The sequence below is a fragment of the Sciurus carolinensis genome, chromosome 12, assembly GCF_902686445.1.
Source record: "Sciurus carolinensis chromosome 12, mSciCar1.2, whole genome shotgun sequence".
NCBI lineage: Eukaryota > Metazoa > Chordata > Mammalia > Rodentia > Sciuridae > Sciurus > Sciurus carolinensis.
In genome coordinates this window covers 115,376,585-115,402,615 of record NC_062224.1, presented here as the reverse complement: position 1 = coordinate 115,402,615, position 26,031 = coordinate 115,376,585, and the positions used below count along the sequence as shown (strand labels likewise).

The following is a 26,031-nucleotide window of genomic DNA, read 5'->3' as shown; positions in this document are numbered from 1 at the left end:
CAGTAATACACAAATAATTAACATAAAGCTACAGTAATGAAGATAGTGTGATATTGCAATGTAGATAAAAATGTAGCTCAGTAGCACAGAATAAAGAGTCCAGTAGGCCTACCCATAAATGGCCAAATGATTTTCCAAAGGTGCCAAAGGATTTCAATGGGGAAAGGAAAAACTTTTCAACAAATGGTGCTGAAACAATTGGTTATCCATAAACAAAACAAAACAAACCTTTACCCTTATTTAAGAACCTAGACCCTTATTTCATACCATATGCAAAGATTAATTTGAAATGGGTCCTAGATCTAAACTTCTAGAAGAAAACTTAGGAAATGATTTTCATGCCCTTGGATAAGGCAATGACTTTATGAAATAGGACACAAAGAAAGCATTAACCATGAAAGAATAAAACTGATTGATTGCATAAAAATTAAAAGCTTAAGATTAAGGATAAGAAGTAAAACCACCAATGGGGAGAAAATATTCTTAAAACATACCTGTTAAAGATTTGTATCCACAGTAAAGAACTCTTCACAATTCAGTAATAAGACAACTGGATTTAAGCCAGTGAGAGGCAAGAAAATTTGAAGCTGTTTTACCAAAGATGATGTGCAAATGCCCAGCAAGCAATGAAAAGATGCCCAGAATCTTGAGTCATCAGGAAAATGCAAATGAGGTTTCCCTGCACATTCACTAAGATGTGAGTCATGCCCAGCTATGAAGGCTAAGGATGAAATGTTGACAAAGATGTAAAGCATCTCGATGTTTCGTGCATTGCTAAAGTTTTTGCAAAGTGGTACCCACACTTTGTAAATTAGTTTGGCAGTTTCTTAAAAAGTGATATTTTTTATCACATATATATATAAACCTCATGACTGTTAGAAATGAAAAACCTGTACACAAATGGTCATGCAGATTTGTTCATAGTCACCCAAAGTGGAAACATGCAAAATGTCCCTCAGCTGGTAAATAGATAACATAAACTTTGACTCATCTCTGTGACAGATTTCAGCAGTAAAAACAAATGTACTTCTGATAATGCAACACTGTGTATGAATTTCAGAAACCTTACGCTAAGTGAAAGAAGCTAGACACAAAAGACTGCATGCTATATGATTCCACTTAAATGACATTTTAGAAAAGATGAAACCACAGGTACAGAAATCCTATTAGTGGTTGCCAGGGACTGGAGGCTGTTGGCTTTTAATTGCCAAGGCACAAGGGAATTTGCAGGGGGGTCATGAACTTATTCAGTGTCTTCATTGTTTTAGTACTTATGTAACTGTATTCACTTGCCAAAACAAAGTACATCCTTTTTAAGTGGTGAATTTTTGAATATGCCAGATACAAAAGTAAGGTTGGGATTTCCGTGAAAGCCGACTACTGGAGACTTCTTCCTGGTCTGCATGGTCTGCACATGGTGATAAGCTGTCGTGGATGGCTACATCCTGGCTCCTGCTCATTGAACTCTAGTCTGCCAGTTTAGATCTGACCTAGTCCAGCCTGAGCTTCCTAGAGTTGGGTATCTTATCTGTAACCCCACCAGAAGATATCCTTCCAGGCTATTTTTCGGTCCTGTACTCTTTGAGAAAGAGGTTGCTTACATCCTGGAGATGAAGTAACAATCTGATGTGTGAGGCTTGCCTCCACCTGTCAGCCAGTTTCATTGTGGGAAATGTGAGGCTGTGTGGAATTCTAGCGTGGTTGGTGCTGTGTTCAGCTCTCAGGTTGGAAATTACTCAGTGTCAGCATGTCATGAAGATGAACTCTATTGTCTTCTTTGAAGCAGAATGGGAAATGATCTTACCTAATAATTGTGTGGTGCCTATTGTAGTTTTCTGCACTAGTCAGTTCCTTGGAGAGAGCCTTGACTAATGAAATTAAGGTCAGGGGTGTATGACTCATCTGAATTTCAAAAAGGGAACTCCATAGCCTTTATCTGCAATCCTATTCTGTAATCCTTCACCTGGGCTACTGTTCACAGGAAGGATCAGCTGAGCAATCAGGATACAAAATCAGGCAGTGCCTCCCATTAGTGAATACTCACAAGAGAGTTCTAGAGAATCTTACTCAGTCCTACTCAGAGAACACTAGCCTGGTGTTTGTAATAAGAAAATTTAATATTTTCCTTTTTTAATTAAAGAAAGCCAGCCAGGCAGTGATATATCCTATAATCCCAGCAACTCAGAAGACTGTGGCAGGAAAGGAGGATCATGACTTCAAAGCCAGCCTCAGCAATTTAACCTCCTAATGAGCCATGTCTCAAAATACACAATAAAAATAAGTTAAAAAGGGGCTGCAGATACAACTCAGTGGTTAAGCTCCCCTGGATTCAATCCCAGGTACAAAAAAAAACAACAAAAAAAAACAGACAGACTAGGGACTAGGGGTAGCTCAGTGATAGAGCACATTCTTAGCATGCACTAGGCTCTGCACTGAGTCCCCAGCACAGAGAGAGAGAAAGGTGGTGATAGACTATACTCTTATGTCCCGGACTAAACTTTAGATGGATGTAAGTAATTAAACAAAATAAAAAGAAGAAGGTAGCAGATTATCAGAGGGAAACTTCTCTATTCAGTGTTCAAAATAAGTGAAGCTCTGTACAGAAGAGACTTCTACAGAAAAGAACTACAGGGAGACTTCTTCCAAATGAAAAATTTGAAGTTTACGTGCATAGAAGTTAAAAGGAAAAACAAAAAAAGCAGATTGGGAAAATTACTAGCATTAATATGATACACAAAGGCATGCTCTGTCACATTTGGTAAATGTTTGACAAATACCTTTAAGAACAAGAATGAGGATATCATTAATATATAAGTGGGTTAAGGGTATAAATCCAATTCACATCCAAGAAAATGTAGATAATAATTAACATGGGCGTTTTCCACCTTGAGTAGTTAAGAAATACAAGTTATAGCAGAAGTGATGCTCCATGTGTTCTCTGAAACCTACAATATGTGTATCAGAAACCATGAAATTATTTATTCATTGCCAGAAAAATTCCTTGTGAATTTATCTTGAAGAACTGCTTACAAATAAATCACTATAGGTACAAACTTTTTCATTGTGGTATTTTCTGTTAGTGAATGAAAGACATGTAAAATGGTCCAACAATTAAGAAATGGTTAAAGAAATTATAATACTGCCTCATTCATTCTTTGAAAAGGATAATTTTGAAGACTAAAGCACCACAGAAAAAAGTTAAAACATAATATTACATGAGAAAGTGTAATATAAAATCATGTATCACATAATCATAATTACAGGTAGGGTTAGAAAAGTAGGTCTGTGGGTAAAAACTTAATAAATATCCCATAATGATGCCTGTTATTATAAGTTATTTTAAAGTACAGGAGACTTGTTTTTCTCCCTTAAAATAGTCTTAATAGTCTTATAATTTTATAACACTGTGTCATATTTGGAGATGTAAGAAGTCATGTATTGTCCCCTGCTGTTTTGCCATTCTGTGTGGCTGTTCATGAGACACATTCTTTGAAGAGTTGTTTATTAAAAGACATAAGGCACATGTGCTCCAACATTGGTCTTTGTGTGTCCGGGTTTCCTCGTACACCTGCTCACTGACCCTTCATTGTGACTGCCCTGTGCCTGAGCCCAGGCTCGGCCGTCCGCGGTGAAACGGGTGCCGTGTGTACCCTCTGTAGTGCTACGTGGTCCTCAGTTCTCCACAAATACGACTCTTGCCTTAGTGTGTTCGGTTGCAGCTCATCACAGTTGTTAACCTGAACTCCTTTTGCTTGTTTGTCACTTTGTCCCTTCACAACAGCCAGCAACCCCCACACGCACAATAGCAGCAACCCCAATCCAGACCCTTCCGCAGAGCCAGACCACACCAAAGCGCATCGACACTCCCAGCTTGGAGGAGCCCAGCGACCTGGAGGAGCTCGAGCAGTTTGCCAAGACCTTCAAACAGAGGCGGATCAAACTCGGCTTCACTCAGGTAGGAGGAGCCCCTCAGACAGCCTCCTGCTGCGCTTCGGAGGGGCTTCTGGGAGCAGGGTGTCCCTCAGTCATGTGAGGTTTTGATTTGAGCTGTAGGTTTTTGTCCTCACTTAGGATTTACATTTTATATATTCAAGTTACAAGTTATCATCATACATTTGTGATTTAATGTTAGGATAAAATGTCCAAGATTTATCCCACAACATGGGCCTCTGAAATAATAATTATATATAGTAAATTGTGAGAGTTTGAAAGATTTTATTGGAGGATGATATAACTGTACTGAAGGTTTTTATTATTTGAAGGACATCTGGTTGTGATCTTACTGCTGCATTATCTAAGAGTAAAAATTACAGTCTTTTATAGTAGCTGAAATGGGATATGTTTGAAAGGCTTATTAAAAAATAACTTTTTTTCCAGTCTCTTGGGAGGTAGGTGCAGGAGGATTACAAATTCGAGGCTAGCCTCAGCAATTTAGCAAGGAACCAAGCAACTTGGTAAGACTCTGCCTCAAAGTAAAAAACGCTAAAGAACAGTGGATGTGGCTCCATGGTAAAGTACCCCTGGGTTCTGTTCCCAGTTAAAAAAAAAAGAAAAGAAAAGAAAAAAGAAAAAGACTTTTTTGGAGAAAAGGGTGGTGGTAGACACACACACACACTCCAAGCCTATGCTAAAACCAGTTAATCAAATAATAATCTATTGAAAATGAAAAATATAAATTAATCAAAATCCAAATTAGTTTTTAATGCTAATTAGCAGAGGACTCTTCAAGGGAAAGAGCAGGCAGTGGTGGGAGCAGCCATCTGGGCATGCTCCAGTTTCACTCTGCGCGCTGCCCTGAGGCTTGCCTTTATCAAAGCCCGAGAGTTCAGTTGAGGGACCTTGATGTAAAATGGGAAAGGTTATTAGGTGGAAGAACAAAAGGTGAAGTATGGATTGGGTTGGGTTGGGTGTTTTTATGGAGTCCGGAAAAATCCTAAAATTTTGTTTCCAGAGAATATAGTTACTATTTGGAATTTGGGCCAATATTTATATCCTATCCAAATTATTTTGCGTTGAAAGCATATAATGCACCACCTGCTCTGTTAGATCAAAAATCAGGATGACATCTCTGTTTGTTTTTAGAAATGGATTTGTATCATATTTATTTGGGAATTTGTTTTTGTTCAAAGAAACTACATATTAGGAACACAAAATGATTTTTAAAAAAATTTTTTTTATAGTTTTCAATGGGCCTTTATTTTACTTATTTATATGTGGTGCTGATAATTGAACCCAGTACCTCACACATGCTAGGCAAGCGCTCTACCACTGAAGCTACAACCTCAGCCCCACAAAATGATTTTTTAAAGATGAAATTTTGTTACATTTTTGAGGAGTTCAGTTATAAAGAAATAAATTACAATCCAGAAACATTTTATGCTTTTGAAGCGCCTGAATGATCTGACTTGTTTTAAAAAATAAAGCTCAAGATAAAACTGGATTGAAAGGGTAAGTTTATAAGCTATGGTATTAGCATGTTTAGCAGTGTGCCCAATTTAAGATATTAGCACAGCATACTCATGGGTTTCCTGGGAGATTTTTGCTTAAGTGATATGCCAAGGCATTTTGAAATTTTAACTTTTAAAACCAAACAGTGGTTCACCTTTCTGTAGCATATTACCCAATACATTGCCAGTGTGTGTGTGTGTCTCCGTGTCTCCGTGTCTCCCCCTCCCTCACCATGTAAAGGAGTTCCCCTGTGGTCCTGTGTTCTGCTTTATGGTTCCATCCTATGTTCTGACATGACCACTCCTTATTTTTCACAATAACTTGGACTTAGCAGTCACAGGAGTTTGCAGACCTTTACTAGGTAATAAAAACACACAGCACTGCTGCAGGATGAGAATGTCAGCTTACCAACCAACCTTTGCTTCTAAGTTAGTCACCTTTAATGCAGTTGTGCAAAGGCAGCATTGTATCCAATTATTATGTTTATGTATTTACACAGAAGGAAAGTTAAACTTTCAAGGTATTTATTTAAACAAATCCCTGTTCTCTGAGTAAATATATCTTATTATATAATTATGTTCCAATTACCTAAGTACTTATTAAAGAATTGCTATAGGTGTCATTACATTACTGGAAAGCATGTCATAAGATATAACACATTTACCAAATGCAGTACCTTCAATATTGCCAGTCCTAATCTTTGTTTCTTTATTCCTCTTGCTCTTCTTAAAAATGTTAAGGGGATATAATATAGTTCAGATTGTGTATGAATCAACTGTTTGAAATGTTTGACTTTTGTGGGGAAGAATCCAAGAGTTACAAGATCACTTATCCAAGCATATAGTAAAATAATGAAAATTGGTATGTTAACTGAAGAACATATTGCTTTTTATTCCACCAAACAATTTAAAAGTAACATAAAGTTATTTTGCAAATCTCAGTTAAGTGACTTTGTCATTTATTGACATGGTTCTGGTTAATGGTATACTTTTACCAGCCACCATCTGAAAGTAATGTTTTTTGCACTTCTTGTTATGTGATTTATTTATTTATTTATTTATTTATTTATTTATTTTTGTACCAGGGATGCTTAACCACTGAGCCACAACCCCATTTTAAAATATTTTATTTAGAGACAGGGTCTTGTTGAGTTGCTTTGGGCCTCACTAAGTTGCTGAGGCTGGCTTTGAACTCGAGATCTTTCCTGCCTCAGCCTCTTGAGTTGCTGAAATTACAGGCGTGCACCACTGTACCTGGCTGATATGATTTTCTTGAATAGTTTGTTTTTTTTTTTTTTTGCTTAATTGTCAAGATTATTACTTTCATGATTAAATATTACAGGTATTTGTAAAAAAAAAAAAAAATCTTAGTGAATTTTCCCATGATACTTCAGAAAACATTTATTGTCATCTAACTGCTACTCATTTTTTCATACTCAAAAAATTGCAAGTTTAAGTTGCCCCAGTTTTTTTGAAAGCGGTAAGTTAAACGGATAGAGTGAGCAGGGCATGAATATGTAGCACATGGGCCTACAATCAGTGCCTGACCCACAGAAGGCTCCAGAAATACCCCTGGCAGAGCAGTGCCCCCTCTGTGCAGCCTGCTCACCTGTCCTGGTTCGCCCCCTCTCATCTAATTGGGAGGAAGTTGATGAGCAGTCCATTGTAGTTGTAACCAGCGCATTTGACAGAAGGGGATGTTCTGAAGAACTGCAGTTTTAGTTAATTTGATGTTAATTAATTTTCATGTGTATGGCTTGTGTTTTTCATATGGGAGTCCTGGGCTATAGATCACTTGTTCAAGTATTCTCTTTGCCTCATTTTATCCACATTTGTCCTCAAACTTGCTTAAGTCCTTCACCTGTGAGAAAATGGTATTTAAAAAAAAAAAAAAAAAAAAAGTTCTTTCCTCAACTACTACCTGATGCAGGTGCTAATAACAGTATAATATCCTGAAGATGAGGGAGTGGGTCAGAAGGTAGGACAGTCCAGTTCAGCACCAGTGTGGCCAGGGTAGCTGGGAGTAGGCTGCCTCTTGGGAGAATTAGCTCTCTTGCATTTGGGCCTTGTCACGGAACTAATTGAAATGAGTGGATACCTCATTTAAACTCCATGAGCTTCTGCCTCTTAACACCTGGCCTTTTACAGCTTGAACAAGGGAAATCCAGCTGGAGGAAAGGCACATGCACATTTCAAAGGTTCCAGGTGCCTGGTGAAAGACACATTCTATAATACATTCAGGGATCATTGTTCTGTACAGCCATCAGGTTTCTAGTGCCCACCAAGGTTTGACTAAGTGGGTCAGACTTCTCTACTGTGAATTTCTATTTCTACGATGGTTACAAAAGTGATCTTTTAGAATACCTGTTTTTGTAACCAACTTTGAAATCCAAACTAAGGGTGAAAATTGATTTTTTTCCCCCAGAGCTTCCAAAAATAGTTTATAAAAAAAATAAAAAAAAGAACGAGGGATCATTTCTAGTTTTTGAAGTGTGTTATAGCAAGCTTGATTATCTCAGAAATCCCTAGGGTTATCTAGGCAGTAGGTGATACAGGTGAATTGATTTTTAAATATTATTTATATAATCACTTTGGTTGGATCAGTTAAGAATATCACCCTGTCTTTGGAAACTTAACAGAAGTTTTGGTATCTTGATTATTATTATTATCATCTTGATTAGAAGACATTCAAAATAGAGAGTCTATGGGGCAGAGGTGAGCACTGACATGATCAAAGCCCTGTAGAGTCCTCCCTCGCAATACTGTGCTCAGCTTCGGGGTGGAGCTTGTGCGGGACCCAGTAAAGAGAATAACTTTCAGTTCTTTGTCTAGAGCAGTTACTGGAGCAGCCCTCCAGATTTGGAGGCTGTGAATATTAATGAGATGAACCTCTCTTCTTCTCTCCCCTTTGCTGCTCTGCATTGTGCAGGGTGATGTTGGGCTCGCTATGGGTAAACTATATGGAAATGACTTCAGCCAAACTACCATCTCTCGCTTTGAAGCCTTGAACCTCAGCTTTAAGAACATGTGCAAGTTAAAGCCACTTTTAGAGAAGTGGTTAAATGATGCAGGTAAGTGAATATCTAAAATATTTCTTTATTTTTCATTGGAATTTTGCAGGAGATAGTTGTGTGAACTAGAGCTTCTATTTCTTACTATTAGTACTACAGAATTCTGAAGCTTGTTAGTCCTGGGTGGCCCATAAACTATGGCTATGTCAATTCATTTAAATATTCTAATAATGACAGTATAAATGATCAGTAATTTTCAGCTTTCAAATATCTGTTGTGTTTGAGCCAGGATTGGGACGTGCCCTCAAATTTGAGGAAGAGGATAAGAAGGCTGTGTAGTTAGATAAACTCCAGCAGATTCGTTGCTTCTTCCTTGGTGAATTATCATAGAACTTGTTCCTGGTAATATTTCTGCTTTTGTTATTAAAACCAGTCACATATTTCATACAAAAATTTGGGCTTCTAGTCTTACCTATTTTGTGCCAAGACTTCCTTTTGGAATATTTAGATTTTGAACCATAGAATGATAGACTATGAGAGCTAAAGGGAACCACATAGATGCCCTAGATTGTGGTTCTCTTTGTAGATATGACCAAAAATTAGGCCTTTGGAAAAGAGAAGTCTGAAACACAGCTTTGGACACTTTCAGTAGCCTTGAGTGAACCATCGTAGTCCTTCTGAGTGTCACAGGTGAGAGCTGCTAGTCTGCTCTGTCTTGTCCTACATGTAGTAGAAAGAAGTTCCGAGATGTGTGTGACACACCTGGGTCATTTCACTATTAAATGACAACATTATTTTAACTAAGGAATATACAGTAGGCTTTTTCTTTTCTTTTTTTCCCCCATGTCATACTAATAAAATGAGAGGTCATTTGTAAGATAAATATTAAACATTCAACAATTTCCAAAAAGCTTTCTTCCTTTTATTCCAGGTTTTATTAAAAACATAAAACATAAGAACAGAACTGATAGATCTGAGTCAAAACATAGGAATAGTAAACGTCTTCATTCTCAGAAAGAGCGTCACAAAGTAGTGGTGGCACTATAGCCAACCATCCTGGGCCAGAGAATGCCAATACGGGAAGTACATCCCTGTAGTATTTTAATGTAGGTTATGTGAAAACCTCTTATGCTAGGATGTAGCTTAAAATATTTTGTCAGTTTTGTTGTTGGGGTTAATATACATGTCATGCACATATGTCTCACATCTGAAATTTTATTTCTGTTTTCTTCGTTCTTACAGAGAACCTCTCATCTGATTCGGCCGTCTCCAGCCCAAGTGCCCTGAATTCCTCAGGGCAAGGAGTTGAGGGCTTGAATCGTAGGAGAAAGAAACGCACCAGCATAGAGACCAATATCCGTGCGGCCTTAGAGAAGAGTTTCTTGGAGGTCAGTAGGGTCTACTTACTCTTCATGTGTGTGGGATGTCTATAGTTAGTGTAGGAACTATAGATGGTGACAGGCAAGCTTGTCAGCCTCAGCCTTTATGGACACTTATAACATGGTGGAGAAAATAAAACGAGGCAAGTTACTTACCCTGAAGACACACCAGAGTATATGGGCTCCCGAGAGATGTCGTTGGCAGCCATGTATGCATTCTATGTGCAAGAGGTGGCAGTGACCATAGGATGCATGGCAACTACCTCTATAGACTAGAGAGACGCTGGAAAGCCCTTCAAGTGGAGGACTTGCCTGAGCCGCACCAATGAGACCGAGCGGTTGGTTGAATTCTAGTATGCCTGCAGCAGTAGTTTGGTGCTGAACACTAGAGACCTTGAATATTGGAATATGGAGTTCAAGTTAATTCTGAAGATACTCAGCATCTCTTTTGTACCAGGGAATATCATAATAAAAGCTTCAAACAAAATTTTGATTTCTCTAATTAAAAGGTTTGAGAGTCAGGTGCAGTGGTGCACACCTATATATAATCCCAGTGACTTGGGAAACTGAGGCAGGAGAACCAAAATTTCAAGGCCAACCTGGGCAACTTAGCAAGACCTTGTCTCAAAATAAAAAGGACTGGGAATGGAGCTTCCTGGTAGAGCGCCCCTGGGTTCAATCTCCAGTAGTCCCCTGCCTAAGAAAATTAAAGCCCCTTAAAATGAAATAATATGAGTATTAAAGAATAGCCTATTCTGAGTTAATGTGAGCAGATTTAGTGGATAAATATTCATTAGGATGTGTTTCTATAGAAGCTCTATATTGAAAGTGGCCTAATGTGGTCATAAATATCCCGGCTTCATTTTCCGACTTGCTGTTCCCCATAATTATGTCAACATCATTTGTTCAAAAAGTTATTCCAAAAGATGGGGTTTTTTTCCTTCAGAATCAAAAGCCTACCTCGGAAGAGATCACCTTGATTGCTGAACAGCTCAATATGGAAAAGGAGGTGATTCGGGTGTGGTTCTGTAACCGCCGCCAGAAGGAGAAAAGAATCAACCCACCAAGCAGTGGTGGGACCAGCAGCTCGCCTATCAAAGCAATTTTCCCCAGCCCGACCTCACTGGTAAGAACAGAAATAGCAGGTGCAAGCTCAGGGGCTCACTTGTGCAAGTTTGCAGATGGTTTCTGAAGTCAGTTTATTTCCTAACGGACAGGAACTTAGTGTATAGATACAGCATTCATGTTGAATAACTGTATATAAATTTCTATTTCAGATATTTCCAAAACAGTGAAATTTCATGTCTAATTCAAAAGAAGTACATATTCTTTCTTAGTTTTTAAAATGAACAGTTTTAATTCTTTACCTATTTCATTGCATTTTCATTGTTTTTATCTTTGGTGTAGTTTGTTGAGTAACCAAAAACTGTAATTGTAGTGATAAATTTCTTTAGTTATCTCAAAAAAACCTTTTAATTGCTCTTGACTTACATTGAGGTGGCAAACCTAGTGCATTAAAGTTAAATAATTGAGTGACAGTGAGTTCCCGGATAAGCTATAGACCTGGCTGTGCTCAAGCGGTGGCTTCAGACCTTCACTCGCACACACGTGGCTCTTTCCGAGACTGCCTCATGGACTGACTCCTGCTGTTCGTAGTTACAATATCATTCCCAGACTGAAGGGAATGCAGTGGCCAAATGGCTCTCCTGATTTCTAGGGCGATTGTAAATGTGACTGCCTCTGTGCCAGTGAGGTTTCAAAAGGTGAAGATTGTCCAGTTTGTATTTCTCTTCCCTTTTTTATTAAATAGCATTGCCTTTAGGAAGGTGTTTTAAACCGAATTCAGCATTAAAAGCACATACTTGTTAAGTGAAGACTGGTTCTTAGTGGTGGGGCTCTAACCACTAAGTTCATGAGATAGCAGTTATGAAGAAGATAGGCATTTTGTGTATGTGACTGCTTTGGGTTTCACATTTATTTGTATTAGAGAGAAGGCAATTTTTTTTCTTTTTTTTTTTTGTAAAACTCCAGAATTATTTTGTTATTTCAAAAAGAAAGTTTTTTAAACATTTGCTTTACCATCTTTTTGTATGCTATCAAAAACAAGACGATCTTGCCCCCACAGAATCAAAAGTAAAAGCAATACAGGACCTCAGATTCCTGATCCTGCCAAGTCGTTTTCTTGTTTAGGTAAAGTGGATAATTAGTATACCATTTCTTACTGACTTAGCGTGTATCTGAGTCAACATTATTGAAATTTAATCATGTTTTAAGCCTTGAGTTTAAGTGCTTTCTGCCTCTCTTTGTGTCTGGCCTCTAGGTGGCAACCACACCCAGCCTTGTGACAAGCAGTACAGCAACTACCCTCACAGTCAACCCTGTACTCCCCCTGACCAGTGCTGCAGTGACCAACCTCCCTGTTACAGGTAAGCAGCGGCCACGCCTGTGGCTGTTAGCACCTGGTTAGGCCTGTGATAAATTTCCCCATTAATTGTGAATTAAGGCTCCAACTGAAGACACATACTGCTTTTAAAAGAAAACTGTTTGTGGTCCAATGTCATGGCACTTACCCATAGCCCCGCTGCTCAGGAGGCTAAGGCAGAAGGATCACAAGCTTAAGGCCAGCTGGGCAATTTCAGAAGGCCCTGTTTCAAAATAAAAGAACTGGAGATGTGGCTTGGTGATCAAGCGCTTGCTTAGCGTGTTTGAGGCCCTGTTCTCAATCCCCAGTGTCACAAAGAAAAACAGTTGTATGTATAAAAACCTGAACTTCAGAAAAGTTGGGTATGATCAGTTTATTAGGGGAAAAAAATCACTTTTACCCAAGGATTTCCTTATGTCTTCTTTCCCACATTCGTCCATCTCCTATGTTGTTCCCAGAGTTATCTTTTAAAAACACAAATTTTTTTTTTTTGCAGCATGCCTTTCTTTACAAACCTTCAATAGCTATGGCTTTTGGCATTCAGCAAAACATCCACATTCATTAGTTATAGGTTATTTCTACTCTGGACCTTGACCTGTCCCAGCCAGCACATGGGAGGGCTCCATCCATACCTCTGTAAACTTTTTACAGCCTGAAATGTCCATTTTAGTCTGTAGTTTTGGTCAGGTTACATGTCAATTCTTTTTAGAAATGTTCTTTAGCTTGCTAAGGAAGCTGCTCATTGTCACCTACCTGTATTATAATTTATATTTTTAAAGTCTGCTTTTCCCAGTGGGCCTTTGTACTTCTCAGAAGATCTAAGCACTGTGTTCTTTTTCATGCCTACCTTAGTGCCTGACACACTCACTGTAAAATGAATACATGCTTTTTTCCTCTTTCGGCCCCCTTTAAGTAACAAATTTCCCAATATATTAAGATGATTTCTTATTGTCATTGAGTATTTTAGTGATACATGATAAATAAGATACGCCATAATTACTTACCAGGTCAGTTACATGCTAATAAGCCTTTGGGTGGTTTTGTGATACTGCACTGTCAAACTTGATTTTACCTTAGAATTGGGGATTTTGATTTTTTTCACTCATGTTTTCAACTTTGTTAACCATGATACAAAAATTCAAAATGACTTTATGCTGTGTTACATTTCTGATTTATTAGAAAACTTCTTTTTTGTTTATTTTAAATAGTACTTATTGACTTATTTTGAGTGTTAGATCTCTGAAAACTGTGGACTTTTCCTTCCCATAAAATAGACACACTCACAATTCTGAGTAAAGTCTAAGGAAGTTTATATGTAATGTCCCCTGCCAGTGTCCGCCCTGCCCCCGGCTATTCATGGGTGCCTAAGGAACCTGCAAACTCCAGGTTCAAAACCTCCAGTCAAGAGTGTGTACACACCATTCAGGACTTTGGCTTGATAAGCGAGCCATAGGGGGCTGATTGGCAATATGTTGGGCATCAGCAGCTGCCTCTGATAAGCTGTCTCACCTGACTCCAGGTGTCTGGAAATTGTGAACTGGACTTCACCATCCCAACTTTTTATAAATCACATTGTTTTAGATCTAAAGGTAATTCATTTTCTGCATAGAAACCCCTTAGGGTCCAGACATTAAAAACACATAGCTAGGGCCAGGCACGGTGGCACCTCCCTGTAGTCCCAGCTACTCAGGAAGCAAAGGCAGGAGCCCATTGGAGCCCAGGAGTTCCAGGCTACTAGGCTGGGCAATATTTTGAAAAACAACTTTAAAAAAAATACAAACACACACATGGCTTTACAGATTTCTTAAAATGTGGGGAAAAAAGTAATTTTAAGAACGTGTATACTCAAAACTTAACTGTAAATTTGTATTGGTTTTTGGATCACATTTTCTTGAATTCAGTTACTCAGCCAATCTGTGGGTTTAATTGTGATTGTTTTCTGAAAGGTTGATAACTCTTCTTGGAATGATAAATTTTTTCTTTAATTATTAAGAAATTTAACTTACAGAAAAAACATCACAACCAATATTATTTTTGCTTTTTCTTCCAATTTTTTTATACACATGTGTATGTATGTACACGTCAGTAAACTTCACCCAGTGTGGTATTCACATCCTGATGATTCACATCCTGAGTAGAGGACACAGCCGGGCTGTGCCTGGACATCTGCCCCACAGAAACTGTGAGATGATAAATTGTGTTGTTTTAAGCTATTGAATGTGTGCTACAGCAGTTGAAAGTGAATACAGTAATATGTTTGTGTAAGTATCTTACAAGGCCAGATCATAACTGATCTATAGGAAGGAAATGTAATCTCATCACAGTTAAACATTGTTGTTTAAAAGAAAAAGATTACAGGAGTTGGAGACAAATGGGTCTTGCCTTCTTACTCTTAACAGCTGTTGCTCAAAGTCACGCTCTATTTTAATTTGTTTTTCCTCTTTGGACCCTAACTTTCTTCTATAACCTCTTTTCCTTTGACATTTCTATATGCCTTTTCTATTTTTCTATCAAAAAAAGTAGCATATTCCTTTACCACACTATTTATTAAAGACATCCAGTGTCATCTTTGTACAACTCATCTAATGCAATCCATTTCCTTCCTGCAGACTTTCTTCTTGGGCTCCTACAATTGCTTATTTTAATCTCAGAGTATTCCTAAGTGTTATGGTTTAGATATTAGGTGTCCCACAAGAACATTCAGAGGTGAACTGATTGGTTATGAGAGCCTTAACCCAGTTGGTGATAGGGATTAATCAAGTGGTAATTGAAAGCGGTAGGGTGTGGCTAGAGGAGGTGGGTCATTAGGGATGTGCCTTTGTGTATATATTTTGTATCTGGCGAGTGACGTCTCTCTCTCTGTTCGTGGTGGCCCTGTCCTGACCTGTACCTCTGCCACACTCTTCTGCCATGATATTCTTTCTGCCTTAATGTTCTGCCTCACCTTGAGCCCCAAGGAATGGAGCTGACTTCCTGTGGACTGAGACCTCTGAAACTGTGAGCCCCCCAAATAAACCTTTTCTCCTCTAAAATTGTTCTTGTCAGGTCTTTTAGTCACAGCAGCAGAAAAGTTGACTAAAGCATTAAGTTAGAGTAAATGTTTCTTAGATCCCATGTCTTCCTCTTTGATTCCTAAAATTTTGTTTGCAGTATATTCTCAAGTGATCTTTTTCTTTGCTTAGAAAGACTATTTGGGAAGTAATTTATAAGTACAAGCATACCTGAAAAGTATTTATTGCATCTTCATGGTTTTTTGGAGTTGGTCTAGTAATAGATTTCTAGGTGCAAAACTATTTCTTCTTTGAACTTTAAAGATGTGTTTTAGCATCCATTGTTGCCAGTGAAGTCTTAATTTCAGTCTCTTTCCTTAATTATTTGGGGTTTTTTCCACTATGAAACATTGAGGAGTTTCATACCTTCGTGTTCTGAATTTTCCCTGGAAGGATTTAAGCTGTGGGTCTTTGAGGGAGATCTCATGAAATCAGAAGGGAGAACAGAGGAGTGAAGGGGAATGGAATTTGGGGTGAGGGATGGGATGAGAAATGGGAAAGGGAGGAATGGCAGAATGTGCATGCGCGACCATCACAGTGAATTCTGCTCTTACAGATGATGCACTGATTTAAACAACAGATCAACAGAGGGAAGATCAATAGAGTGAATTGGAGCAAATTATGTTACATGCATTTATGAGAATGCTACAATGATGAAAACCTCAAGAATAACTTAATGCACTAATTAAGCTTTTTTTTTTTTTTTTTTTTTTTAAGTTTAAGTATGGGCCCTTCAAAATTTATCCTCATTGGCCCTCAGCAAGCATTTTCAATCTGAGTTCATGTCTTTCTTCAACTCTGGCCCTTTATCACTGTTTACAGACATTGTTCCTTCTGGCACCAGCTGTGTTTATTCATTTTGTACCCTTTCTTTTGTGCTGTCCCCCCCGACCCCTGTGTCTGCTATTTTGAGTTATTTATTCACACTGATGAATGCAGGACCATCTTCCTTAATGTCAGCAGCGTGTAGGTTTTTTCTGCCATTGCATGGCTTCTTTCTTCAGCAGTCTGCTCCCTGAATGGAAGGGCCTGAGACCTGAGAGATTTGGCTAAGACTCTTACAACCTAATCATTTCTCCTCTGAACCTTCCTGCGTTGTCTCACTTGTGAACTTTTGGGGGATACCTCACATCTAGACCATAACATTTCGCCCCTGACCTCCCAAAACTCACAACCATATCACAATGCAAAGTACATTTTGTCCATTTCCACAAATGCCCACAGTCTCCGCATTTTCAAGATTGCTCAAAGTTCAAGTCCACAGTCTTCTCTGAGGCTCAGGCAATCTTATTGTGAGCTCTTGTAAAAGTAAAAGCAGTTTACAAATATCCAACATATAAAGGAAATGAGTAAACATTTCCATTTACAAAAGTAGGGGCATAGAAAGAAGGGATGGGACCTAACCCAGACCAAAACCCAGCTGGACCCACAGGTCCTATAGCTCCGTGTCTAGCATTTGAGGCACATGGCATTGTGTTGTCTCTCCAAAGGGCTTGTGTAGCTCCACCCCGTGGCCTTGTTGTGGGCTTGTCTCTGCATGATTCCTGCAGCTTTCCCAGGATGATGTCGCATATTATTGGCATTTCTTAATCTCGGGGGTCTCCACTGCAGCTTCGGCTTCCTCCTCGCATCTTCACACTTTGACTTCTCAGGGGGTGCCCACAGGGACTCCAACCGTGCTGCGCCTTGCCTGGCTTCCCAGGCCTTCCTTTGAAATCTTGGTGGAAGCCTCTGTGACTCCCTAACTCCAGCAGCCTGCATTCCTGCAGAACCAGCACCATGTGGTTGACACCAGGTTCTTCCACCATCTCAAACAGTGGCCAAGCCTCCAGGGACCCTTGCTGCAGCAGCCTCTGAGGGTCTGGGTGGCTAAGCATGTTGAAAAAACTTCCTGGGTCCCCTTGTGCAAGAAGCGTGCCCCATTGGTCTCTTCTGAAGAGAATTTTCACCTGTACTCCCTGGAGCTTGAGGTAGGTGTGACCGTGCCAGCTCCTGAGATGCCCTCAGCCATTTTTCTCACTGTCTATAGGCACCGTCTTCAGTGTTCCTTTAGTAATGTCTTTAACAACTGCAGTTTCCTTAGCCCTAGTTTTACTCCTGCCTTTCAGATCCATATTTTTAAAATCTTTCTGCTCTGCCTTCTGCTCCTGATTATCACAGTAAATCTGGCTAAAAGCTGCCAGCAATATCCATGCCACTGCCTGAATGCTGTGCTGCCTAAACATTTCTTCTGCCAGATTAAGAAGTCCATTGCTTCTAAAATTGGCCTCACAGAAAGTCTCAGGACACAGCCTCTACTTCAGTTTCCAATAGAATCCTCCTTTTCTGAACCCTCTTGAACTGAGTCTTCACTGATCACGGTGCTATCACCATTCTGGTCTTCTGAGCTCCACCAGAATCAGCCATTAATTTCTGCTTACAACAATCTAAAGCATTTCCAGATTGCACCTCTATACATCTCAAAATTCCTCCCACCAATTCCAAAGAGCTCCAAAATCTTCTGAAACATATGGTCAGGTTAGTCACAGCAATGATCCCACCTCTCAATACCAATTTCTGTTTTAGTAAGCTTTTTCACTCCTGTGACTAAATGATCTGACCAGCACAATTATAGAAGAGGAAAGGTTTATTTGAGGGTTCAGTTTCAGTGGTCTTAGTCCATAGAAGGCCAGCTCCATTCCTTGGGGCTCAAGGTGAGGCTGAACATTATGGTGGAAAAGTGTGGCAGAGGGAAGCAGCTCACATTATCAGGAAGCAGAGAGACTCCACTCTCCAGATACAAAATATATACCCAAAGCCATGCCCCAATTCCAATCGCCTGCAGCTATACCCTACCACTTCAGTTATCACTCAGTTAATCCTATCAGGATATTAAATTACTGATTGGGTTAAGATTCTTACAACCCAATCATTTCTCCTCTGAACCTTTCTGCATTATCTCACATGTGAGATTTTGGGGGACATCCAAACCATAACATCCAAACCATAAGTTTCCTAACAACAGAGGTCCAAGATACAGGAAGTAAAAGTGAACAGAATTAGAAGGAGAAATAGACAATTTAGCAGTGTAGTTGAAAGAATTTAACACCCCATTTTCAACGATTGATTTGAACTATGTACAAAAGAGTTTCAAGAATGTGCAAGACTTGAGCAGTGTTGTCAACCAGCTTGACCTGACTGCCATTAACATGAAAGTACATTCTTTTCAAGTACACAGAGAACATCTCTTCCAGGAAACAGAGGAGGAGGGACACTTTGCTTATATGAAGCCAGTGTACAATGGTGCCAAAGCTCAATAAGTACGTCACAGGAAAAAAGATGATAGACTCGTGTTGTTTGTGAAAGTACATCCAAACACCCCTAGCAGAATCTTATCCCAAGAATGTACCTTTAGTTTAATATATGAATATCAGTTAACATAATAGACATGTGGTTAGGGTCTGTCCCCCAAAGCTCATGCGTTGAAGGTGTGATTCTCCAATACAGCAGTGTCCACAGCTGGAGCATTTGGGAAGTATTTGAATCATGTGGCCTTTAACCTCATCAGCAGATTGATCCATTGGAAGTGGTAGAAACTGTAGGATGTGAAGCCTTGTTGGAGGGAGTGGGTCCTTACTGGCATGCTCTTGGGTCTGTACCTTATCCCGGCCCCTTCCTCTTTCTCTGCTTCCTCCTGGAAGGCTCCATAGCTTTCCTCTGCCATACCCTTCCACAGTGATGTTACCTGCCTCACATTAGGCCCAAAGCAATGGAGTCAGCCTACCATGAACTAAAACCTCTGAAACGGAACAAAAATAAAGCTTTCCTCCTTTAAGTTGTCATGTTAGGTATTTTGGTCATATTGACCAGAAGCTTGACTGTCACAACACTATAGTAATAGAAGACATCATCCCAGTAGATAAGGGAGAAACTATTTGATAGGATTCAAACCCATTCATGATAAAAGTTCTTTGACCTGGACTGGAAGGGACTTGCCTCACCTGATGAAGAGCATCCTCTAAACCTGCAGCTTACACATGAGAGACTGGTAGAAGTCGGAATGCCTCCCCCAACCCTTGAATTCAGGAACAAGTCAAGGACAATGCTTTCAACCTTTTACTGGAGATAATAGTTTAGTAAAGGGGAAAAGGATTAAAGATATCCCACTTGGAAGAAAAGTTAAACTACCTTTACTTACATTATTTTGTGTGTATAAAAAATTCCCAAGGAAAAATTGACATCTTAAGAATATGGAGTGCTTGCTTCAGCAGCACATAAAGTCAGAACAATACAGAGGTTAGCATGGCCCCTACTCAAGGATGACAGCACATTCATGAAGTGTTTCTTTTTTTTAACTATTTTGCCATTGGGGGGGGGGTGGAATTAATATAAGAGTCTGCCAAACTCTGAAGAGTTGCATCTGCATGTCTTTACTTAGTTAGGTCTTTTATTCCTCTTGGCAATATTTTGTGGTTTGTATTTTACAAGTTTTGCATGTCTTTGATTAACTCCATTTCTGATATTTGGAGCTGTTCTGTGCTGTTGTATATAGTAACTGTAATATGTTTAGCTCCTGATTGATTGTTGCTAGTATGTAAAAACGTAATTAATTTTTCTTATTTATCTTGTATCCAGCATCTTTGCAAAATTGCACTTGTTCATTCTAGAAATTAAAAAAAAAAAATCCTAAGAGAAATGAAAGTTGTATCCCATTTGTATACAATGAATCAAAAATAATAATAAAAAATACTAGGGTTAATCAATTCAGTATTATAGGATACACGGTCAATATATAAAAATCAAACATTCATATATGCATACTATCAATAGATGGTCTGAAAATGAAATTAAGATAACATACACAATAGCTTCAAAAGAGTAAAATAGTCATAAATTCAACAAAGAAAGTATAAGACTTAAGAAAGCTACAGGTTGTTGAAAGTTTAAATAAACAGACATCTCATATTCCATAAACATGGTTTGAAAGATTCGGCATTCTTAAGATAACTTTTTATCCAATTTGATTTATAATTTCAACACAGTCAAGTCACAATTCCAACAGATTCTTATTTGTTTTGAAGAAATTGATATGCTTATTCTAAAATATGTGAAAGTAGAGGTCCACTGATTGTCTGCTGTTAACCTGTAGACTACCTGCAGACTGCCAGTAGATCACCTGCTGTCCACTGTTGCCTGGAAGTCCATTGTCACAGTACCCACAGATTTGGTTAAACATGACTGCTGCCATTTTGGGACAACAGCCAGGACCTGCAGGTGAGGTACTGGAAGCCTTCAGGGACTCTACAAAACTACAGGGCAGAATCTGTGCTACCTCAGCTCCATGCTGCTAGATGAGAAGATACACAAACAACATGAAAAAACAAGGGAGCAAAGTGCCTCAAACCAACCAAGATATTCCAACAACCGAAGCCGTAGATAACACAGTAGAAGAAATGCCAGAGATAGAGTTTAAAAAATACATAGATTGGTCTTCGAAATAAAGGATGGTTTTGGAGAGAAAATACAGGAAGTGAAAGATCACTTCAATAAAGAGGCAGAGATTAGAAAAAGGAATCATGCAGAAAAACCTTAAAATGAAGGAAACAGTAAACTAAATTAGAAATTCAATGGAAAGTATCACCAACAGACTAGAGCATATATGACAGAACCTCAGACAATGAAGACAAAATATATACTCTTGAAAATAAAGTTAATTGCACAGAGAAGATAGTAAGAAACTATGAACAGAACTTCTAAGAAATAATGGGACAACATGTAAAGACCAAATTTATTGGAGATTTATTGGAATAGATGAAGTCATGAGATACAGACCAAAGGAATGCACAACCTTTTCAATGACATAATATCAGAAAACTTCCCAGATCTTAAGAATGAAATGGAAAATCAAATACAAGAGGCTTACAGGACCCCAAATGTACAAAATTACAGCACACCTAACCAAGGCACAGTATAATGAAAAAGACTAACATACTAAATAAGGATAGAATTTTAAAGGCTGTGAGAGAAAAAAAAAATTACATACAGGGGGAAACCAATCTGGATCTCAACTGATTTCTCATCCCAGACCCTCAAGGCCAGGAGGTCCTGGAATAACATATATAAAGCTCTGAAAGAAAATGGAATGCCAACTGAGAATTTTATATCCAGAAAATTAAGCTTCAGATTTGAAAATGAAATTAAAAAAAACAATAAAACAAAAGGTGAAAGAATTTACAACTAGAAAACCTACACTACAGAACATTCTCAGCAAAATATTCCATGAGGAGGAAATGAAAAAAAAAAAAAAAAATACAGTGAAAACCAGCAAAGCACACTAAAGGAAGGGTCAATCAAAGGAGAAAATGAGTCAAGTTAAAAACCCAAATGGCTGGGAACAGAAATCATATCTCAGTAATAACCCTGAATGTCAGTGGCCTGAACTCATCAATCAAAAGACATAGACTGGAAGATTGGATTTAAAAAAAAAGACCCAACAATATGCTGTCCTCAAGAGACTCACCTCCTAGGAGAAGACATCCACAGATTGAAGGTGAAAGGTTGGGGAAAAACATTTCACTCACATTGACTGCATAAACAATCAGGGATTTCCATCTCATATCAGACAAATTGGACTTGAAACCAAAGTTAAAAGGGATAAGGGAGGACATTTCATACTCTGCTAAGAGAATTACACACCAACAAGACATAACAATAGTAAATATATATGCCTCAAACAATGGAGCATCTACGTACATCAGACAAACCCTTCTCAATTTCAAGAATCAAATAGAACACAACACAGTAATACTGGGTGACTTTATTACACCTCTCTCACCACTGAATAGATCTTCCAAACACAAACTAAACAAAGAAACTATTGAATTAAATGATGCAGTCAATGATTTAGACTTAACAGACATATATAGAGTATCTCATCCATCATCGAGTGAATACACTTTCTTCTTAGCAGCACATGGGTCCTTCTCTAAAATAGACCATATGTCATGCCACAAAGCAACTCTCAGCAAATACAAAAACATTGAAATCCTACCCTGCATTTTATCAGATCATAATGGAATAAAACTAGAAGTCAGTGATAAACACTAGAAGCTACTCCAACACCTGGAGACTAAATACCATGCTATTGAATGATGAATGATGAATCAAGGAGGAAATAAAAAACTGCTTAGAGGTAAATGAGAACGCCAATACAACATATCAAAATCTCTGGGATACTATGAAGGCAGTACTAAAAGGAATGTTCATTGCTCATACATTAAAAGAATAAAAAGTTAACAAATAAATGACTAACATTAAATCTCAAAGCTCTAGAAAAAGAAGAACAAATCAACACAAAAAGGCAGCAGAAGACAGGAAATAGTTAAAATCAGAGCTAAAATCAATTGAAACAAAAGAAGCAATTCAAAAAAATTGACAAAACAAAAAGTTGGCTCTTTGAAAAAATAAATAAAATTGATAAACCCTTAGCCACACTAACAGAGAAAGAGAGAGAAAACTCAAATTACTAAAATCTGTGATGGAAAAGGAACTATCACAACAGATACTACTGAAATACAGAAGATAATTAGAAACTATTTTGAAAATTTATTCTGAAATAAAATAGAAAAACTTGAAGACATTAACAGGTTTCTAGAGACATATGATCCACCCAAACAGATGAAGGAGGACATACACAATTTAAACAGATCAATTTCAAGCAAAGAAATAGAAGATGCCATCAAAAGCCTACCAACCAAGAAAAGCCCAGGACCAGATGTATTCTCAGCCAAGTTCTATAAGATCTTCAAAGAAGAATTGACACCAATAGTCCTCAGATTATTCCATGAAATAGAAAAGGAGGGAACCCTTCCAAACTCATTCTATGCGACTAGTATCACCCTTAAACTAAAACCAAAGACACATCAGGGAAAGAAGACTTCAGACCAATATCCCTCATGAAAGTAGACACAAAAATTCTTGATAAAATTCAGGCAAATTGCATACAAAAACATTAAAAAGTTAGTGCACCATGACCAAGTGGTGTGGAGGTCTCTCAGCCACGTCCCACATGGATGAAGAAAGGGTTAACTGCCAGAGGATGTTGTTGACTGTAAATCAATCAATTACCCATAAACTTATCTAATTAATAAACACACAAGAGCCAATACTCTTTTTAAATGAGAGGGGTCATTACAGGTCTGACCTCTAAAAACATGGAGTAGCCCAAATCTTTTATTTATAGACACACAGGTAATGGGGACCAAGACTGAGAGGAGCTTCTTCTGTGATAGGATAGGGTGGAGTTAGGGGAGCCATTTTCTTAGGGCTAGACAGGGAACCATCTGATTCTGCTAAATAAGGATGATTTTCCACAAAGTGTGGTTCATTCCTGGAATGCAAAGTTGGTTCAACATCTGGAAATGAATAAATGTAAAACATCACATCAATCAACTTAAAGATAAGGATCCTATGATTATCTCAAGAGATGAAGAGAAAGTATTTGACAAAATACAGCACCTCTTCATGTTCAAAACTAGAAAAACTAGGGATAGCAGGAATATACCCCAACATTGTAAAAGCCATCTGTGCTACATCCATGGCCAACATCATACTAAATGGAGAAAAATTGAAAGCATTCCCTCTAAAATGTGGAATAAGACAGGGATGCCCTCTTTCACCACTTCTATTCAACATCATTCTGACACCTTAGCCAGAGCAGTCAGATGAAAGAAATTAAAGGGACACGAATAGGAAAAGAAGAACTCAAACTATCGCTGTTTGCTGACAACATGATTCTATATTTGGAAGATCCAAAAAATTCCACCAGAAAACTTCTAGAACTCATAAATGAATTCAGCAAAGTAGCAGGATATAAAAATCAATACCCATAAATCAAATCCATTCCTATACATAAACAATGAATTTCACTGCTAGAGAAATTAGGAAAACTACCCCATTCACCATAACCTCAACTAAAACAAAATACTTGAGAATCAGTCTAACAGAAGAGGTGAAAGACCTCTATAATGAAAACTACAGAACACTAAAGAAAAAAAGAAGACAGTAGAAGATGGAAAAATCTCCCATGCTCTTGGATAGGCAGAATTAATATTGTCAAAATGGCCATACTATCCAAAGTGTTATACAAATTTAATGCAATTCCTATTAAAATCCCAATGACATTCATTCTTCATAGAACTAGAAAAAAAAAAATCATGAAATTCATTTGGAAAAATAAGAGACCCAGAATAGCCAAAGCATTACTTAGCAAGAAGAGTGAAACAGGAGGCATCACAATACCAGGCCTTAAACTATGTTACAGAGCAATAGTAACAAAAATAGCATGGTATTGTCACCAGAATAGACATGTAGACCAATGGTACAAAATAGAAGACACAGAGACAGACCCACATAAATACAGTTATCTCATACTAGACAAAGGTGCCAAAAACATATATTGGAGAAAAGATGGACTATTCAACAAATGGTGCTGGGAAAACTGGAAATCCATATGTAACAAAATGAAATTAAACCTCTGTCTCTTACCTTGCACAAAAATCAACTTAAAGTGGATCAAAGACTTAGACACTAAAACAGAGACCCAGTGCCTAATAGAAGAAAAAGTAGGCCCAAATCTTCATCATGTTGGCTTAGGAACTAACTTCCTTAACAAGATTCCCAAAGCTCAAGAAGTAAAATTAAGAATCAATAAATGGGATGGATTCAAACTAAAAAGCTTCTTCTCAGCAAAGGAAACAATCAGTAATTTGAAGAGAGAGCCTACTGAGTGGGAGAAAATCTTTACCATATGGACCTCAGAGCATTAATCTCCAAGATATATAAAGAACTCAAAAAGCTTAGCACCAAAAAAAAAAAAAAAAAAAAAAATCAGTAAATGGACTAAGGTACTGAACAGACACTTCACAGAAGAAGAAATACAATCAGTCAACAAATAAGTGTTCATCATCTCTTACAATTAGGGAAATGCAGATCAAAATTACTCTTAAATTTCATCTCCAGTCAGAATGGCAGATATCAAGAATACAAGCAATAATAAGTGTTAGCGGGGATGTGGGGAAAAAGGCACACTCTTACATTGCTTGTGGGGCTGCAGATTGGTGCAACCAACCACCTTGAAAAACAGTACGGAGATTCCTCAGAAAACTTGGAACGGAACCACCTTTTGACTCAGCTATCCCACTCCTTGGTTTATACCAAAGGACTTAAAATCAGCATACTACAGTGACGCAGCCACATCAATGTTTATAGCAGCTCAATTCACAATAGCCAGATTATGGAACCAACCTAGATGCCCTTCAATAGATGAATGGATAAAGAAAATGTGGCATATATATATTATGGGATATGATTCAGCTTTAAAGAAGAATGAGTTCTGGCATTTGCTGGTAAATGGATGGAGTTAGAGAATATCATGCTAAGTAAGCCAATCCCAAAACACCAAAGGCTGAATGTTTTATCTGATAAGCAGATGCTGATCCATAGTGGTATTTGGGTAGGGAAGAATGAAGGAACTTTGGATTGTACAGAGTGGATTCAGGGGAGGGGTAAGGAGGGGAAGGACAGTAGACTGAGACAGACATTATTACCCTATATACATGTATGAAAAGACTTTTTTTAAAAAATCACTGTCAAAAAAAAGTTAATGAAAATAAAGTTTTTAAAAAGTAAAATATATGAAAAGGACCCAGAATAGTCAAAATAACTTTGAAAATAATGAATTTA

The 26,031-nt window shown here is 38.1% G+C and overlaps 1 protein-coding gene and 1 pseudogene across 5 annotated transcripts in view; both read left to right on the top strand.

Moving 5' to 3' along the window:
• The window catches only part of Pou2f1 (POU class 2 homeobox 1), a 170,340-nt gene that overhangs the window by 137,393 nt on the left and 6,916 nt on the right, over positions 1-26,031 (top strand). For all 5 annotated transcript variants that reach the window (XM_047520076.1, XM_047520074.1, XM_047520075.1 and 2 more), the window contains 5 exons: positions 3,782-3,955; positions 8,377-8,518; positions 9,701-9,846; positions 10,784-10,963; positions 12,158-12,263. In XM_047520076.1, the coding sequence (XP_047376032.1) occupies positions 3,782-3,955; positions 8,377-8,518; positions 9,701-9,846; positions 10,784-10,963; positions 12,158-12,263 (748 nt within the window). The remainder of the gene's footprint in view (positions 1-3,781; positions 3,956-8,376; positions 8,519-9,700; positions 9,847-10,783; positions 10,964-12,157; positions 12,264-26,031) is intronic.
• On the top strand, positions 19,544-19,641 carry LOC124962552 (uncharacterized; annotated as a pseudogene).